Genomic DNA, 19,457 nt, shown 5'->3' with positions numbered 1-19,457 from the left:
AAAGTGTAAATTGGGAGTGCTTTGTTCCAGGTAGGCCTTGAGTGGTTGATTGAAGTGTGAACCAGGAGAGGCTTTGAGCTGGGGTAGCTGCTGCAAGCCAGCAGTCTTATAAAAAGAAAAGGAGGACTTGTGGCACCTTAGAGACTAACCAATTTATTTGAGCATAAGCTTTCGTGAGCTACAGATCACTTCATCGGATGTATTCAGTGGAAAATACAGTGAGGAGATTTATATACACACAGAACATGAAAAAATGGGTGTTTATCATGCACAGTGTAAGGAGAGTGATCACTTAAGATGAGCTATTACCAGCGGGGGGGAGGGAAAAAACCTTTTGTAGTCTTATAAAAAGGCAGCCAGCTGCGAACCTAGCGATTAGTGAACAGAGGAGAAGCAAACAGAGGGAGTTTGCCTGGGAACCATCTGAGAGGAGCTACAGTGAGTGCTCTTGAGATAGGTGCTGTATTGGGGGGCTGTGTTGTGAGCTGGTGGGGTGAATATCTGAGTATCTGTCTGCTGTGACCGTTTGTTTGACTAGTGTTTGACAAGTCCACCAAATCAGGAAGAGGAAGTGGCTGAGTCACTCTACAAGCAGGTAACAAGATTAGCTAACACACATGAGCAAGTATTAATGGGGGATTTTAACTTCCCTTACATCTGTTGGAAAACTATTACAGCAAAACTGCAAGTTCTGAACATGTGTAGGTGACAACTTTCGAAACAAGTAGAGGGTCATCCAGTTTGGATCTGGTTTTGACGAACAGGGAGGAATTAGTTGAAAATGTGAAGGTGGTCAGGAACTTGGGAAGAAGTGATCGTGCTCTGATGAATTCAAGATCCTATGGAAAGGAGGACATGAGAACAGCAAAACAAGGACACTGGACTTCAGAAACATGGATTTCAACCATTTCAGAGAAATAGTAGGCACCATCTCATGGAAAGACCAATTAGGAAGAAAAGGAGCCGAAGGGGGCTGGCAGTTCCTAAAAGATGTAATATTAGAGGCTCAACATCAAGCTATTCCAGTGTGAGAAAAGGTAAGACGACCCAGAGGAGGCCAACATGGCTGCACAAGGAGCTTTTTAACAATCTAAAAACCAAAATGGATATATACAGGAAATGGAAGGACAGGCATTTCACCCAGGAAGTATACATGGGAATAGTACGAGCGTGTAGGGACAAAAATCAGAAAAGCGCAGGCAAACAATGAGTTACAGCTGGCAAGGAATGTTAGAGATAACAAGAAGGCGTTCTTCAAAAGTCAGAAAAAAAAAAGAAAGATCCAGGATGGTGTGGATCTGCTGCTAATGGAGAAGGTGAGCTGGTAATGGAAGATGATAGGAAGGCAGAGCTGCTCAATGCTTACTTAGCTTCAGTCTTCTCACAGAAAATAACATGTGACCGGACGACTAGTGAAGTTACCATAGACAATAAAGGGGAAGGGATGAAGATCAGATAAGCAAAGAACACGTCAGAGATCTTCAGACCAATTTGAATGAATTCAGATCTGTGGGGCCAGAAGCTATTCACCCGAGGGTACTGAAAGAATTAGCTGAAGAAATCTCGGAGCTACTGGCAATAATATTTGCAAATGCATGGATGACAATAGAGGTCCCAGAAGACTGGAGAAGGGCTAATGTAGTGCCCATTTTTAAAAGGGGGGAAAGGAGGAGCCAAGGAACTATAGACCAGTCAGCCTAACTTTTGATACCTGGGATGCTACTACAGCAATATATAAAACATTCAATGTGCGAATACCTGGAGGATGAAGGGGGTAACACTAGCAGTCAGCATGGATTCACCAAGAACAAATCATGCTTGATTTACTTTTCTGATGGGATAACTGGGTTGGTGGATAAGGGGAATGCAGTGGACATAATATATCTGGACTTCAGCACGGCTTTTGACACAGTCCCACATGACATTCTGATAGGTAAGCTGGAGAAACAAGAGCTTGACAGAACTACCATTAGGTGGATACATAATTGGTTAAAAAACTGCAAACAAAGAGTAACCACTAATGGAATTATTTCAGACTGGAGGGAGGTTTCAAGTGGGGTTTCACAGGGGTCTGTTCTGGTTCCGGTGCTGTTTAAAGTCTGTATTAATGACCTGGATGAAGGAACAGAGAGCACACTGATCAGATTTGCAGATGACACAAAGATAGGGGAGCTGCCAACACTTTGGAGGATAGAGCTAAGATACAGATGGATCTTGATCAATTGGAGAACTGGGCTAAAGACAACACAATGAAATTCAACAAAGACAAACGTAAGGTGCTACACAGAGAAGAAAAAACAAATGCACAAATACAAAGTGGGGGATAACTGGCTTGGCAGCAACACTGTTGAGAAGAATCTGGGAATTGTGGTGGATCACAGCCTCAACATGAGTCAGAATGAGATGCTGTTGCAAAAAAAAAAGCAAATGCAATTTTAGGTTGCACTAACAGAGGCATAGCATGCAAGTCACGGGAAGTGAGAGTACTGCTCTACTCGGTGCTGGTTAGGCTTCAGCTGGAGTATGTGCATCATTGCATCCCCCAATGTGTAGAAAGCATGTGGAGAAATTGGAAAGGATCCAGAGGTGAGCAACAAAGATGATCAAAGGGATGGAATGCAAGCCATATGAGCAAAGGCTGAAGGACGTGGATATGTTTAGTTTGGAAAAGAAGAGATTGAGGGGGGACAATCTCCCTTCTTCAAAAACTTGAAAGGCTGCCATAAAAAAGATGGAGCAAAGTTGTTCTCTCTTGTCACAGAGGGCAGGACAAGAGGCACTGGATTCAAACTTCAGCATAGCAGATTTAGATTAAATCTCAGGAAAAACTTCCTAACTGTTAGGACAATGAAACAGACTGCCTAGGGACATTGTGGAAGGTGTTTTGCTGGAGGTTTTCAAAAGGAGGCTGGATAGCCATCTGTCTGGGATGGTTTAGACACAACAAATCCTGCATCTTGACAGGGGGGTAGACGAGATGACCCTTGTGGTCTCTTCCACCCCTATGATTCTAACAAGTTTCAAATCTATTTAGCTTTGAAACCTTATCAGGCCTATTTAGTAAAATCATGTTTTCTGAACTCAGCTGCTGCCCCCTTGCACTGTAACTCACAATTTATTTATTCATCCCAGAGGAAACACATCTGCAAGCTCAGTGATGTTTTAGATATGCTCACCCTGAGCAGGAGTCAGTCCCAAGCTCTTCAGCAGGTATAGTATAGTAGCTGCACAGTAATTTGATAAGTCTGAAAGATCAATTGGTCTAAGATATCTTCCTCTCCTGTACGGAATGACCCCTACAATGAGCAGGAGATGTGACACTACAACCAGCCAGAGCAAACCTATCTAAAGAGGGGAAGGAACTGAACTTTCTGACCTACAAACCAAGTGCTTTCATGTATGTCAGGGTCACTCACTAAGGACTGGTCCATGACATACAACATCAAAAGTGTACCATGCATCATATTTATGGACAAGATACACCAAGGAAATTAAATGCAAGAGAACTACGTTAATGCAACATTGAGATATTAGATGCCAAAATATTGAGGAGGATAGGGAACGAAAAATGACTTCTCAAAGCCATTAACATGAATATTAAGTTAATAAAGGGGACACCACATAGAAGAAGACAGAATTCTACCTATGTATGGACAACAGGGCAAATGAAAACAACAATTCTGCATTTCCACAGTGTTTTTGTTTGCAGTCTCAATCATAAAGGCAAATTTATAGTTCTCTGGCCTCCTCATTCACCCAATTGTGTCTGCCTATAAGGAGGCTAAACAACAAGTATCCTAACCTCACCCCCATTCTCCAACCCTCCTCTAGGGCATACACCTGTCTCTCAGCCAACTCCCAGTCAGACTAAAGGCATGAACTCTGCTCTTCCACAGATTTCTTACAGCTCAAGTTACTATGTCAGGCCATTTTTATAATGTGTCATATATTCCCCTCACATTATATTAGTTTTATTAAAATTGAGGAAAAATTACTATTTCTCAGTAATTTTTTTTAATCAATGCTGGTTATAGTGCATTAAAAGGACATGATCAAATTGTCTATGTCCAAAACAAACCTCTGGTTGAGAATGATCCACCATGTGACTGGGAGACTGTTTCATCTATATGTAGGGCCTACACTAAGTTATGCAACTTTTAAAAATAAACTATGCAGGTTCGATTTTTAAAAAACACTGAAGGAAGGAGATGATTCATGTTTTGCTAAATACACAGAATCATAGAATCTTAGGGTTGGAAGGGACCTCAGGAGGTCATCTAGTCCAACCCCCTGCTCAAAAGCAGGACCAATCCCCAATTTTTGCCCCATATCCCTAAATGGCCCCCTCAAGGATTGAACTCACAACCCTGGGTTTAGCAGGCCAAAGCTCAAACCACTGAGCTATCCCTCCCCACAGCTTAACAGACAGGCTGAATCTAGGGCCCAAGGGACCTGACGGTACCCAGAGTACTGAATTAAATACTGTTAAATCAGTCATTTTCCTTCAAAGGTAAAGAAAATAACATATGAAAAGCCAAGCAGGAGGAAAGTGGTACCTCTGTGAGGGGCCTTGGTCTTCTCTCTACGACAAACTCAGTATGGCAGAGCTCACAGTAACTAGTGTTGGAGGAGGAGAGCCATTTTTCCAGGCAGCTCTTGTGCACGGTCCCCAGTGTTCCTGTGCAGTCGCAGGGAGAAAGCAGCCCCTCCCCATTTCCACCTTCATGGCAGATTCGACAGATGGGACCATCACTAAAGAAAGAGGCAAATAATGGGATGAAATTGCTGTCAGACTGGGCAGAATGGCACAGCCATGCCCAGGGAACATTGAGACATCCCGCCATTCCCTGCAAGGGCATGCTATAATGCTAGACAAGGTGCTGCATTGTGCTGGAGATTGGGGGAATCTTCAAAGCAAACTGCTGTGGCAGCAGCAGAAATAGCTTCAAAAAGACACACAGTAAATGACAGCATGTGGACCATGTCAGTAACTGCAAGAGCATTACTAAAAGTTACATCTTAGCCTATGTTAGTACGTAATAAGGGAGCAAAAATTACAGTGGACCAGGGTCCACAATGGCTACCTGTACTGCTGGGGAGGCTTCTGAAAAGCACCAGATTAAGATGCTATGGACCGATTCAGAGTCTTCATTTTCAAGCATATGCTGTAAACAGAAATATCTCCCTAAAGAGCTTAGGGTCTCAGCTCTACAGCATACACAGCAATCATGAATATCCAAGTCATGAAATCACAATGTGAAAAATCAGATAATTGAGACTATCACTTGCTTTCCCCCTCCCACCTACTCACATTTTGGCAGCTGCTGTCTCAAAACCAGCAAGAACTAAAGACCAAGGTTGCATCTGAAATAAAAACAGATCAGGAGCCATGCTCTCAAAAGGCATACCATGTGCTAATAAATAAAAGACCACCCAGCAAAATTAGTGGCATACTAAGCTTCTCTGTCCACCACACTGCAACCAACTCCACCATCCATTTGTACACTGTCCATATACAGTATCAGCTCTGCAGGGTTAGGGGCTATTTCTTCCTACATATCTACAGAGGCCAGGCCTAGCACACAGACTGCACTTTAGTAATAATACAATGCATTAATCATTCCCCTTGTGGTTTGAAATATCACCAAAGACAGACATATTGGAATCAAGTTAGGAGGAAGCCAACACAGTAATCAGAGAGATTTGATTTTAAAGGTCAAGTATCTTCTGACCTGCCAGGACTAGAAAAGCTTTGGAAGACTAGTGCAAATACTTTCAGGACCTTTTAAGTTTTCCAAGCAATGGTCCTGGGTTGTTGATCGAAATGAAAATAGTTCAGTTTGTCCATATAGTCCTGAGGGTACCTTTCCCTGGGTCTTTCTTGAATTCTGTTATTGTGCACTGTTAGCACAGTCCAAAGCTGCTCACCACAGGAGCATTGTCCAAGTAGCTCATAAGAGCATTTACAATTACAGAAAGAAAGGGACAGAGAAGCACAAAGGAATGGGTTGAAACAACAAAATCTACAGAGAACTCTGGCAAAATGAGGGAGAATTTCTGCCTCATAGATTCATATTGGTTTAGGTGGAATTTGCATTTTCAGTGATGAATCAATGCAACACATAAAATTAAATTGCATGGAAGTGAAATGAATGCAAATAATCTGTCTTCAAGGAGTCTGGCCTGGTCATGTTGACTTCCTGGCTACATTGCTCTTTCTCGTGGATCTGGTCTTACATTTCATTGTTAATTGTTACATTGCCGAGGGTTTAAATTTAATGTAAATATAAGAAGCGTTTTAGAGATCACAGGATGCTAGAAACAGAAAAAGTCGTCTTGGAATCCCCCCAGGCGCCTCTCCACAGCATCAGGAAAACACCGCAGTGAAACTGCAACAGAAAGGTCATGTTGGAGGAAGTGCCAAGGAGCAGAAGGCGGGGCAACATGCCACGAAAGTCCCATTCAGGAAAATGCTCTTCTTGGAAAGAAGGGGAGGTAATCTGAGACACAATCCCACAAAACTGTTCCCAATTCCAGCTGGGTGCTTAGTAAATTTCATATAAATGGCCCAAATTAATAACTCCTTTATGGGGGGTATGGGGGTGGGAGGGTCGTAAGCCACGTTTTAGCCTGTTGTTCTGCTGTGAAGGCTCTTAGCCCTCTGCTGCTGCATGATTTCTTGGCAGTGCTCCAACATAGTCTGTACATAGAAGGCCTTGTGCCTGGCTAATAACTTTCTTTGTCTGCTTGTTCCAAGGCTAAGTTTGGGTTTAATGACCTCCTCTCACCTCCTGTTGGAGTCAGCATTTGGGAGGTATGTGAGGACAGGGAGTGGGGAGAGCAGGAAGCAGCAGGTGTCACCTGCACCCAGCTTCTCTGCTAGAGAGAGGGTAGGTCAGGGCCTTTGGTTGACACTTGCAGGGATTGGGGAGAGTCAGCACCCCTCTCCCACTGCTGCCAGTAGGTAGAACTAAGGAGGTGCAGCTCTGTCCTACCCAGTCTGTGCTAGCACTGAAGGACGTCTTCCTTCCCCCATACTGCTAAACCTGGCTCATGCCACAGTTCACTCACTGGGACTTCCATCAACTGCTCCTCTCGGGCCTCAATAACTATCCAGCCTTCACGACAAGCAACAGTCATGTGCAATGCTCCGGGGAGTTCTGAACTCAATGTGGAAAGTGGCAGGGGACTGATGAAGTGATATCAGGGTGGGGTGACGTGGTCAAAGCGCTTTCCTGCTACTCTGACCACGTTGCCACACCTTGGCATCACTTCACCAACCTGTCACCTTCCATGTCAAGTTCAGAGCTCGCCAGGGCACTGAATATTCCATAATATACACATCCTCCATTGTATTCTGCCCATTCTCCTTGCTCCATCTACTCCCACCTCCTTCTGACTCCGGCTCCTGGAACCCTCTGCCAGCGTGCCACAAACCCTCGCTTGCTTTCAAATCCCACTTGACACTGCTTGACTCCATTCCTGGGCCTCCTACTCCTCTCTGCTTGCCCTAGCCAGGACTACGATGAAAAAAAACAAAACACTATAGCTTAGAAGCCTCATGCAAAACATAAAAGTATCTTGGCTCTCCCTACTTCTGCCTCTTTCTTTTGATCCAGAGTGCAATTCTTCAGGGCATGGGGCAGCGTCTTATTTCAGTCAAGCACCAAATCCAGTTATGGTGCTATATAAATATGGCTCAGATAATGTATAAGCAGCATTAACAACTGAGGTAGTTTATAATAAAAACAAAAAACAAAACAAAACAAACAAAACAACCACCCCAAATCTCAAATACTCTCATGCTTTTGTGTTATTTGCTAAGAACTGCATCTGTGAGATATTTTATCTACTCTCTTCCTGTTTGAGAAATCTCAGATTTCCAGTGTCCTAATATAACCTTGGCTACCAATAAGCAATCCAGTGGATAACATCTGAAATGCTTTCAAAATAAAAAGACAAAATTTTGCTGGCACTACAAAGGAAATATTTCAAATGTGACTCCATTTTGTGGAGAGATTGCAACCCTGACCTAGCTCCGTCTCTCTCTCTCACGGTTTTAAGATCAGTCACGCTGTTCCTGGCATTGTTTGGTTTCATGAGATCTTGAGGTCAGTTACTGTGGCAGGACAGAGTTTACATTATCAGTAGTGTGGTTCCTTCCATCTCTTCCTATTTTGCTTTCAACAGCTCTTCCATTTCACATACTTATCTGAGCCAAATAAATGCAGCAGCAGCAGCAGCACTCAGTACAGTAGAACCTCAGAGTTACGGATACCTCGGGAACGGAGGTTGTTCATAACTCTGAACAAGCTTTTATGGGACGCTCCTCAGGGTGGACTGCTCAGAGCAAGGGCTCAGAGTTCTGCAGTGGCTGCCTGGTGAGTGGGGGTGAGGACTGGTTCTAGCCCCCTGGCTGCAAAGTTAATGAGAGAGGCACTCTGGGAGACTGCAGTGTCAGTGGGCAAGCAGTGCAGGCTGTGGTCCTTTAAAACAGAGCTGCTCCTCCAGAGTGCAGCATGCAGGCATGAGTTCTGGCTCCAGCAGCTTCCACTCCATGACACATTTCAGTAGCAGCTCAGAAAATCTCTTTCCCGGACTCTGAGCTTGCAAGCTTGTTCCCCTCCAGCCAGGGGGGAGGGAAAGGGGAAAACAGCATTCACCACCTCCTCCCTGTAAGTGGCTGCCCCAACCCATGGTTAGTAGGGAGTGGGGACGGGGACAGGCAGTTCAGATGTGCCTACCTTTAAGATGCAATACAGGCATGGTATAGTACTGTATTTGCTGGTTTATTTGTGGGGTTTGGGGAGGGGGAGGGGTTTGGTCTCCGTTGCTGCCTGATAGCTTACTTCCCGTTCCCCATGGTGTCCACTTGACCTGTCGGTCTGTAACTCTGATGTTGGTATCTCTGAGGTTCTACTGTATTTCACTTTGTTCTGCAGTTACTTAGCTCTTGGTTTGGCCATGTTCACAATCAGATTCAGCCACATGGCTCTGTTTGACTTCACCAACACCTTAAATAGTTGTGAAAATGCAGAGATTTGAAATAGCAATGGCTGAGTAGGATTCCATTACAGCCATATAGACACCCTCATACCAGGAGCCCTAAAAGCAGCACAATTTACAGATACGACTGCATTTTTATGCTCTGGAATTCCAGACAGAGTTTGCTTAACTGATCCTCATTCCCCCACCTAATTTAAAGGCATGAGCTGTTTCCCACCCAGTGGAATGTCCCAAGTCTTGAATCCAGGATTGGGAGTCCCCAGACAGCTGCCACATCCTGGCCTCCACCCAATGGCTACTGAAACTGGATGGGCTCAGAAGCTAGGGCTATAGCCCCAGCCAAGGCACTAGCCACGAGACCTCTGATTGGAGGATTGACTAGCTCCACCAATTGGTCCAGCTACGCTATTTAAACCAGAAGGAGGAACACGAAGTTTGTCCCAGCAACAAGGTGGTTTCCTGTTGTGGCTGTATTGGACCCTGCTTGTGCCTGCTTCCTGCATCCAACCCTGTTCCTGCTCTGCTCCTGGCTCCTGTCTTACCCCCACCTTCACTCCTGTTCCCACTGTGCTCCTGCTTTGTGCTTGATCCTTGCCTCTCCTCCTGCCCTTATGTCTCAACTCCAATCCAGTCCTGGCTCCAGCCTGGCCTCCAACTTCTGACCCTGACTCCCATCCTGTTTGACCCTTGGCTCTGGCACTTAGCATCTGACCTCTGCTCTGACCTTCAGCTTCGATTCCTGGTTCTGATTCTGGCTTGACTCCTGGCTCTAGTAACTTGCAGTTGACTCTGGTGCTGCTTAGCTTCCTGCCCCACCCTGTATGTCTGCTCCATCCATTGGATCTGACTCCTGCTCTACTAGGCACACTGCCTGAATCCCAGTCCATAACAGCTTGCTCATACTGCTTCTTAGGGAGGCTCAGCAGAATGGAATCAGCAAGGCTCACTCTTTCTTCACAAAGGGAACTAGAGAACTGAGTGGGTACCCCACCTCCAGGCAGACTACCAGGCAACACAGGCCCATCTTTCTCAGTTTACTGAGGAGAATCAGGCACTACACCAACAGGCTCTTCAACTCCATGCCAAGAACACTGACTTCTGGGTCAATGTTCCCTCTAATTTTTGACAGGCCGTGTGCGCAAAAAATTTCTTCTATGCAATTTGTGTTCTGTGCAAATTTTTGTGCACACGGTGTTTCGCTGTGTGCGTGGGGTTTAGGATCCATGTGCACGCGCACAGCTTAAAGGGAACAGTGCTCTGGGTCCCACTTGCTGTGGCACCCCTCGCACAAGGGCCTGTGACTCCATTGCCAGAACATTTCAATAGGCACCATGGAAAGTTCCGAGGGTTTATAAATCAGCGTCGCCTCCAGTTCTGACGTTAGCCGCAAATGTACTCCTCCAACCAGGCCAAGGTAGGCCTGGTAGTCAGCCTGCTAACAGGGGAGGCACTAGACTGGACTCCCCACTATTAGAGGGCATTCATCCAGTACTAACCAGTTCAGACACCTTCCTACAGGCACTGTTGACCCCCACCATGCTCTAATGGCTGAGGCTGCCCAGCAGAGGCAGGGTACTTCGGCCGCATATGCAGCCCACTTTTGCCGACTGGCACCGGACACAGAGTGGAATGAGATGGCCCACCTATTCCACTTCCAATGGGGTCTGAGTGAGGAGCTCAAGGATGCTCTGGCCCCAGTGGAAACCCCAGCGGGCCTGGACACCTTTATAGAGCTGACTATACAACTTGACAACCAGTTGTGGGAAAGGCGTGAGAAGAATCATAGAATAACAGGGTTGGAAGGGACCTCGGGAGCTCATCTAGTCCAACCCCCTGCTCAAAGCAAGACCAATCCCCAGTTAAATCATCCCAGCCAGGGCTTTGTCAAGCCTGACCTTAAAAACCTATAAGGAAAGAGATTCCACCACCTCCCTAGGTAACACATTCCAGTGCTTCACCAGCCTCTTAGTGAAAAAGTTTTTTTAATATTCAACCTAGGCCTCCCCCACTGCAACTTGAAACCATCACCCCTTTTTCTATCATTTGCTTCCACTGAGAACAGTCTAGATCCATCCTCTTTGGAACCCCCTTTCAGGTAGTTGAAAGCAGCTTTCTCTTCTGCAGACTAAATAATCCCAGTTCCCTCAGCCTCTTCTCATAAGTCATGCGTTCCAGTCCCCTAATAATTTTTGTTGCCCTCCGCTGGACGTTTTCCAATTTTTTCACATCCTTCTTGTAGTGTGGGGCCCAAAACTGGACTCAGTACTCCAGATGAGGCCTTACCAATGCCTAATAAAGGGGAATGATCACATCTCTTGATCTGCTGGCAATGCTCCTACTTATACAGCCCAAAATGCCATTAGCTTTTTTGGCAACAAGGGCACACTGTTGACTCATATCCAGCTTCTCATTTACTGTAACCCCTAGTTTCTTTTCTGCAGAACTGCTGCCTAGCCATTCGGTCCCTAGTCCGTAGCAGTGCATGGGATTCTTCCACCCTAAGTGCAGGACTCTGCACTTGTCATTGCTGAACCTCATCAGATTTCTTTTGGCCCAATCCTCTAAGTTGTCTAGGTCCCTCTGTATCCTATCCCTACCCTGCAGCGTATCTACCTCTCCTCCCAGTTTAGTGTCATCTACAAACTTGCTGAGGGTGCAATCCACGCCACCCTCCAGATCATTAATGAAGATACTGAACAAAACTGGCCCCAGGACCGATGGTTGGGGCACTCCGCTTGATACCAGCTGCCAATTAGACATGGAGCCATCAATCACTCTCTGTTGAGCCTGGTAGAGAGAAAAGAAGTGAGAGTTTCCACTTCCCATGCATGCGCCTGCCACAACCACCACATTATTTAGCATGCCAAGCAGATGCAGATGGATTCTGCCCGCTGGCAACTTAACTCTGAAGAAACCTCCAGGCTTGGGAGTCCCCAGACAGCTACCACATCCTGGCCTCCACCCAATGGCCAACTCCTTAATCTGTGCTTCTATTATAGCCAGCCAGGCCACTTCGTCTCCACCTGCCTGGCCCGAAAGCTGACATAAAAGGGTCTGGAGAACAAGCCAACCCAGTCCTGGACTGAGCTGGGCACATAGGCAAGATATAACCCCAATCCCAAGGCTGAGTTCTGACAGGATCATGAACTGAATCCCACCAGGTGGGGCCACAACTCCAAGGGCCTGATAGGCTAAGAATCTTGCGCCAGCCTTGGCAATTCCCTGTGCATAAGGCCCTCATCAATTCAGGCACTGCAGAAAACTTTATGGATGAGACAACAGACCAGACCCTTATAGTTCAAGTCTGTCCAGGACCTAATAGAAACCATTGATGGTTCCCCAATATCCTCAGGGCCTGTAGTCACTAAAACCATCCCCCTGGAGGTCACAATCTGGAGGCAGCAAGAGATGCTGCAATTTAACATAATACGCTTCCCACATTTCCCCCACATTTCCCCCTGATTCTGGGTATCTCCTGGCTAACCCGTCACAATCCCCTCATTCACTTGCAGGAGTCATGAGTCTCCTTTTCCTCAAAGTTCTGTCAACAGCACTGCTGGGATCTGATAGATGGCAAACACCCAGAAGACACCCAGGCCCCAGGGGAAGTAGTTATTGGCCTAACAGATATGGGAGGTGGAATCCTCAATTAACTCCCCACCAAATACAGTGATTTTGCTGATGTATGCGGACTCCCTACCTCCCCATTGGGACTACAATTGTCCTATAAACTTACAGCCTGGAGCAACAGTCCCATTCAGCCAGCTTTATGACATGTCTGAACCTGAGCTAGCTACCTTATATGCATACCTTCAGGAGAAATTGGCCACGGGTTTCATCTGTAAATCCACCTCATCTGCTGGGGTACCTTTTCTCTTCATGAAGCCTCCATTTCTGTGTAGACTACCAGGCCTTGAACCAGATAACAGTGAGAAATCGGTACCTGCTGCCCCTAATCCCAGAGCTGTTGGACAAAGTAGGGGCTGCTCGAATATTCACAAAACTAGACCTTTGGGGCGCATATATCCTTGCGTGCATTAGGCATGGAGATTACTATCTTTTGGATCCGCTATGGCCATTTTGAATATTTGGTGATGCCATTTGGGCTGACAAATGCCCCCACTACATTCCAATACTATACTTCATGAATGATGTATTCTGGGACATCCTAGATCAATACGTAGTAATGTACCTTGATGATATACTTATTTTTTCAGACCGCTCCAAACAACATACAACTCATGTTCACACTGTCTTGGAGAGGCTTTGCCAACATGGATTGATTGTATGCCAAGTTGGAAAAATGTGCCTTCAACTGTGTTTCTACTGACTTCTTGGGATTCATCCTGTCCCTGGAAGGAATTAAAATGGATCCAAAAAAGGTAAAGGGGTCTGAAATTGGGCAGTACCTTGGAACATCCACAAAGCTCAGCGTTTCCTGGACTTCATGAATTTCTACCGCTGTTTCATCTTGAAATTCTCAGAGCAGATTGCCCCTCTGACCGCTTTACGCCATAAGAACATCCAGTTCAGTTGGACTCTGGAGGCCCAATGTGCCTTCGAGCAGATTGCCCCTCTGACCGCTTTACTACATAAAACTTGCATTTACTAGCCCACCCTGATACTACATGAGCCTTCATTGTGGAAGGAGACTCCTCTAACGTAAAAAGAAAAGGAGTACTTGTGGCACCTTAGAGACTAACCAATTTATTTGAGCATGAGCTAAATTAGTTAGTCTCTAAGGTGCCACAAGTACTCCTTTTCTTTTTGCGAATACAGACTAACACGGCTGTTACTCTGAATCCTCTAACGTAGCAACTGTAGCAGTGTTCTCCCAGAGGCATGGGTGCCAGCAAGTGATGCATCCGCATGCCGTTTAGTCTAGAAAGCTCACTCCTGCCAAGCAGAATTATGAAATGAACTCATGGCTATCAAGCCAGCCTTCAAGGAGTGGCAACACTACCTTAAAGGGGCCCAACAGCCAGTCCAAGTATACACAGACTATAAGCATTTGGAATATTTATAGAAAGTCAAAGCCCTCAATCATAGACAGCTCCGATGGGTCCTGTTCTTCTCCCATTTTAATTTTACAATCTCCTATCATGCAAGTGGTAGGAATGGCAAAGCAGATGCCCTGACCCGAAATGTGGAGTATTATGCTGACCAGAAGAAACCCAACCAAGAGATCTCCTACATCCTAAAGTCCAATAATTTCCTCACTGTGTCAATGCTCCCGGACCAGTTTGTCCTAATCTGCTCAGCCTCTGCCAAGGGGACTTCCCTCGACAATCAAGAAGCCATCGACCAGGAAGTGCATGAGACCCAAGACAGACTGACCTTTGTGAAGGGATGCATATATGTCCCCCTGGCAGCCCCCATGTTGCAGCCCTGCGGATGTGCCATGATTCCCCCGTTTGGGGCATTTTGGCTGTTCCAAAACCTAGCACCTGGCCTCCTATTTCTTTTGGTAGCCTCACAGGTATATGTAGCCTCCTGTGACTTGCATGTCATAGAATCATAGAATATCAGGGTTGGAAGGGACCCCAGAAGGTCATCTAGTCCAACCCCCTGCTCGAAGCAGGACCAATTCCCAGTTAAATCATCCCAGCCAGGGCTTTGTCAAGCCTGACCTTAAAAACCTCTAAGGAAGGAGATTCTACCACCTCCCTAGGTAACGCATTCCAGTGTTTCACCACCCTCTTAGTGAAAAAGTTTTTCCTAATATCCAATCTAAACCTCCCCCATTGCAACTTGAGACCATTACTCCTCGTTCTGTCATCTGCTACCATTGAGAACAGTCTAGAGCCATCCTCTTTGGAACCCCCTTTCAGGTAGTTGAAAGCAGCTATCAAATCCCCCCTCATTCTTCTCTTCTGCAGACTAAACAATCCCAGCTCCCTCAGCCTCTCCTCATAAGTCATGTGCTCTAGACCCCTAATCATTTTTGTTGCCCTTCGCTGGACTCTCTCCAATTTATCCACATCCTTCTTGTAGTGTGGGGCCCAAAACTGGACACAGTACTCCAGATGAGGCCTCACCAGTGTCGAATAGAGGGGAACGATCACGTCCCTCGATCTGCTCGCTATGCCCCTACTTATACATCCCAAAATGCCATTGGCCTTCTTGGCAACAAGGGCACACTGCTGACTCATATCCAGCTTCTCGTCCACTGTCACCCCTAGGTCCTTTTCCGCAGAACTGCTGCCTAGCCATTCGGTCCCTAGTCTGTAGCGGTGCATTGGATTCTTCCATCCTAAGTGTAGGACCCTGCACTTATCCTTATTGAACCTCATCAGATTTCTTTTGGCCCAAACCTCCAATTTGTCTAGGTCCCTCTGTATCCTATCCCTCCCCTCCAGCGTATCTACCACTCCTCCCAGTTTAGTATCATCCGCAAATTTGCTGAGAGTGCAATCCACACCATCCTCCAGATCATTTATGAAGATATTGAACAAAACCGGCCCCAGGACTGACCCCTGGGGCACTCCACTTGACACCGGCTGCCAACTAGACATGGAGCCATTGATCACTACCCGTTGAGCCCGACAATCTAGCCAGCTTTCTACCCACCTTATAGTGCATTCATCCAGCCCATACTTCCTTAACTTGCTGACAAGAATACTGTGGGAGACCGTGTCAAAAGCTTTGCTAAAGTTAAGAAACAATACATCCACTGCTTTCCCTTCATCCACAGAACCAGTAATCTCATCATAAAAGGCGATTAGATTAGTCAGGCATGACCTTCCCTTGGTGAATCCATGCTGACTGTTCCTGATCACTTTCCTCTCATGTAAGTGCTTCAGGATTGATTCTTTGAGGACCTGCTCCATGATTTTTCCAGGGACTGAGGTGAGGCTGACTGGCCTGTAGTTCCCAGGATCCTCCTTCTTCCCTTTTTTAAAGATTGGCACTACATTAGCCTTTTTCCAGTCATCCGGGACTTCCCCCGTTCGCCACGAGTTTTCAAAGATAATGGCCAAGGGCTCTGCAATCACATCCGCCAATTCCTTCAGCACTCTCGGATGCAACTCGTCCGGCCCCATGGACTTGTGCAAGTCCAGCTTTTCTAAATAGTCCCTAACCACCTCTATCTCCACAGAGGGCTGGCCATCTCTTCCCCATTTTGTGATGCCCAGCGCAGCAGTCTGGGAGCTGACCTTGTTAGTGAAAACAGAGGCAAAAAAAGCATTGAGTACATTAGCTTTTTCCACATCCTCTGTCACTAGGTTGCCTCCCTCATTCAGTAAGGGGCCCACACTTTCCTTGGCTTTCTTCTTGTTGCCAACATACCTGAAGAAACCCTTCTTGTTACTCTTGACATCTCTTGCTAGCTGCAACTCCAGGTGCGATTTGGCCCTCCTGATATCTTTCCTACATGCCCGAGCAATATTTTTATACTCTTCCCTGGTCATATGTCCAACCTTCCACTTCTTGTAAGCTTCTTTTTTATGTTTAAGATCCGCTAGGATTTCACCATTAAGCCAAGCTGGTCGCCTGCCATATTTACTATTCTTTCGACTCATTGGGATGGTTTGTCCCTGTAACCTCAACAGAGATTCCTGGAAATACAGCCAGCTCTCCTGGACTCCCTTCCCCTTCATGTTAGTCCCCCAGGGGATCCTGGCCATCTGTTCCCTGAGGGAGTCGAAGTCTGCTTTCCTGAAGTCCAGGGTCCGTATCCTGCTGCTTACCTTTCTTCCCTGCGTCAGGATCCTGAACTCAACCAACTCATGGTCACGGCCTCCCAGATTCCCATCCACTTTTGCTTCCCCCACTAATTCTACCCGGTTTGTGAGCAGCAGGTCAAGAAAAGCGCCCCCCCTAGTTGGCTCCCCTAGCACTTGCGCCAGGAAATTGTCCCCTACGCTTTCCAAAAACTTCCTGGATTGTCTATGCACCGCTGTATTGCTCTCCCAGCAGATATCAGGAAAATTAAAGTCACCCATGAGAATCAGGGCATGCGATCTAGTAGCTTCCGTGAGTTGCCGGAAGAAAGCCTCATCCACCTCATCCCCCGGTCCGGTGGTCTATAGCAGACTCCCACCACTACATCACTCTTGTTGCACACACTTCTAAACTTAATCCAGAGACACTCAGGTTTTTCCACAGTTTCATACCGGAGCTCTGAGCAGTCATACTGCTCCCTTACATACAGTGCTACTCCCCCACCTTTTCTGCCCTGCCTGTCCTTCCTGAACAGTTTATAACCATCCATGACTGTACTCCAGTCATGTGAGTTATCCCACCAAGTCTCTGTTATTCCAATCACGTCATAGTTCCTTGACATCACCAGGACCTCCAGTTCTCCCTGCTTGTTTCCAAGGCTTTGTGCATTTGTATACAAGCACTTGAGATAACCTGCTGATCGCCCCTCCTTCTCAGTATGAGGCAGGAGCCCGCCCCTCACAGACGTTCCTGCCTGTGTTTCCTCCCGGTATCCCGCTTTCCCACTTACCTCAGGGCTTTGGTCTCCTTCCCCCGGTGAACCTAGTTTAAAGCCCTCCTCACTAGGTTAGCCAGCCTGCTGGCAAAGATGCTCTTCCCTCCTTATGTCTGCACTAAGGTGCCACATAACAAACCTTGTGGGCTTGCCCAACCCTCGACCATCTCACTAGACTTAATCATGGAGCTACCTGAGTACAATAGGTATATAGCCATCTTAACTGTTCTCAGTCACCTTGTCAAGGCTGATTCCCCACTCTGGCACTTCGAGTGCAGAAGGTGGGAGCCGCAAGGATTCTAAAAAGTAATACTGGCCACTCCAGGCTTGTATTAAACTTTTAAAGTTACAGCTTTTCTCTGATCTTGGATCGGTAGATGCTGCCTCCACCCAACTGCAAAACCCCTTTGAGAACCCAGGAAGGCGCCCTTGGGAATTCCTTCCTGTGGGGTACCCTCAAGCCCTTTCACCCCCCCCTCCGGGGAAGAGCTGAGAAAAAAAAAAAACAAAGGAAATGAGCTGTTGCCACCAGCTCATTAAAAACAAACAAACAAACAAACAAACAAAAACTACATGTGCACAAACCTCTTAAGACACAGAACTCCAATCCTGTTCTTAAAGAAAGAAAGAAAATACATTGGAAAACTCAGGCTACTGCTAGATTTAAAAAGAGCAAATACAAGAATTAAGCATCAAGAATAGCTTTCTTGAGGTGCAGCTTAAAGGTTACAAGCAAAACAAAAGCACCTGGGGTTAGCACAGAGGAATCCACAAGCCAAAAAGATAAACCTAATCGCATCTTCCTAGACATTTCCTGATTTACTTACATATCTGGGGTTTTAAATACGTTTTTTTTAGGTATGATACAAATGATTTTTCATACCTGGCCCAAAGCTTCTTTCAGCATTGCTGCTCTGTCCCCTTCTCCCCAGGAGAACCACCACAGACAAAGGGGAAGTTTTTTCTCAATTTTAAAAAGTTCTAGCCTTCCCATTGGCTCTTTTAGTCAGGTGCCCACTCACTTCCTTTTACTTATGCATAGCAGTAAGACTTTTTAACCCTTTACAGGTAAAGCAAGTAGAGAACAGCTATTAAGAGGGATTTTATAGCTAACTGGCTGGCTGGATGTCCATAACAGGGAGGTAACTCCCCCTACCCACCTTCATTTATCACACACCTCAGGAAGATGGCCCACTTTGTGCCCTGCACCCAGTTACCTTCCTTCGAGGAGACTGCCAGCTACAGGGAAACCAGATCATCTGCCTTCCTGGACTCCCTGAGCGCATTATTTCTGACCATGGTGCTCAGTTCGTTGCTTGCTTCCAGCGGGAGGTCCTCCAATTGGTTGGAGTACACGCTTGTCTTTCTTCATCTTATCACCCGTAAATGAATAGCAAGACAGAAAGGGTGAACCAAATCCTGGAGCAGTATCTCCAGAGCTACAGCAATCACCATCAGAATGACTGGTCCTCACCGCTATCCTATGCAGAGTTCACATAACAACACTGAACACGCCTACACAGGACAAAGCCCTTTTATTGCAAACTATGTGTTCCATCCCCAATTCCATCCTTAACTACCCCCAACCTCCCCTACTCCAGCCACTTCAGATTGGGCACAACTGATCCATTGTACCCATGGGGAGCTAAAAACCCGGCTGAGGAAGCCAAACAGGACTACATGCGATATGAGGACCAATGGCAACAAAAAGGCCTCGATTTCACTGTAGGCCATAAAGTATGGCACTCAGCAGATCTCCTCCATAGCAACAAACCATCCCATAAATTCAATCACCAATTCCTTGGCCCGTATTGAATCCACTAACAGGGTTGATACCTTGTCACCTTCAAACTCTACCTGCCTCGTTCCTTCAAAATCCACCCAGCATTTCATGCATCCCTATTGAAGCCATATGTGGCTAACCCTTTTCCCCACCAGACCCAGCCATCCCCCTTTCCAACGTGGGTACAGGACCATGAAGAGTATATCGGCCATGAAGTGCTCGATTCTA

The 19,457-nt window shown here is 46.3% G+C and overlaps 1 protein-coding gene across 9 annotated transcripts in view; it reads right to left on the bottom strand.

Annotated features, from left to right (window-relative positions):
• MARCHF2 (membrane associated ring-CH-type finger 2) overlaps nt 1-19,457 on the bottom strand; it is a 93,782-nt gene that overhangs the window by 40,497 nt on the left and 33,828 nt on the right. For 5 of the 9 annotated variants that reach the window (XR_006287422.1, XM_037885460.2, XM_043535750.1 and 2 more), the window contains one exon: nt 4,557-4,752. Coding sequence is in view for 8 of the 9 variants with exons in the window: in XM_037885460.2 (XP_037741388.1) it covers nt 4,557-4,752 (196 nt within the window). In the remaining variant the exon portion in view is untranslated. Of the gene's footprint in view, nt 1-4,556; nt 4,753-5,311; nt 5,365-18,031; nt 18,061-18,663; nt 18,819-19,457 lie in introns of all 9 variants that reach the window. The other 4 variants (XM_043535753.1, XM_043535752.1, XM_037885465.2 and 1 more) reach the window with 2 other exon arrangements.

This window comes from Chelonia mydas, chromosome 25 (assembly GCF_015237465.2).
Source record: "Chelonia mydas isolate rCheMyd1 chromosome 25, rCheMyd1.pri.v2, whole genome shotgun sequence".
In the NCBI taxonomy this organism is placed as follows: Eukaryota; Metazoa; Chordata; order Testudines; family Cheloniidae; genus Chelonia; species Chelonia mydas.
Note: the sequence above shows the minus strand (reverse complement) of the source record. Positions and strands in the feature narration are given on the sequence as shown.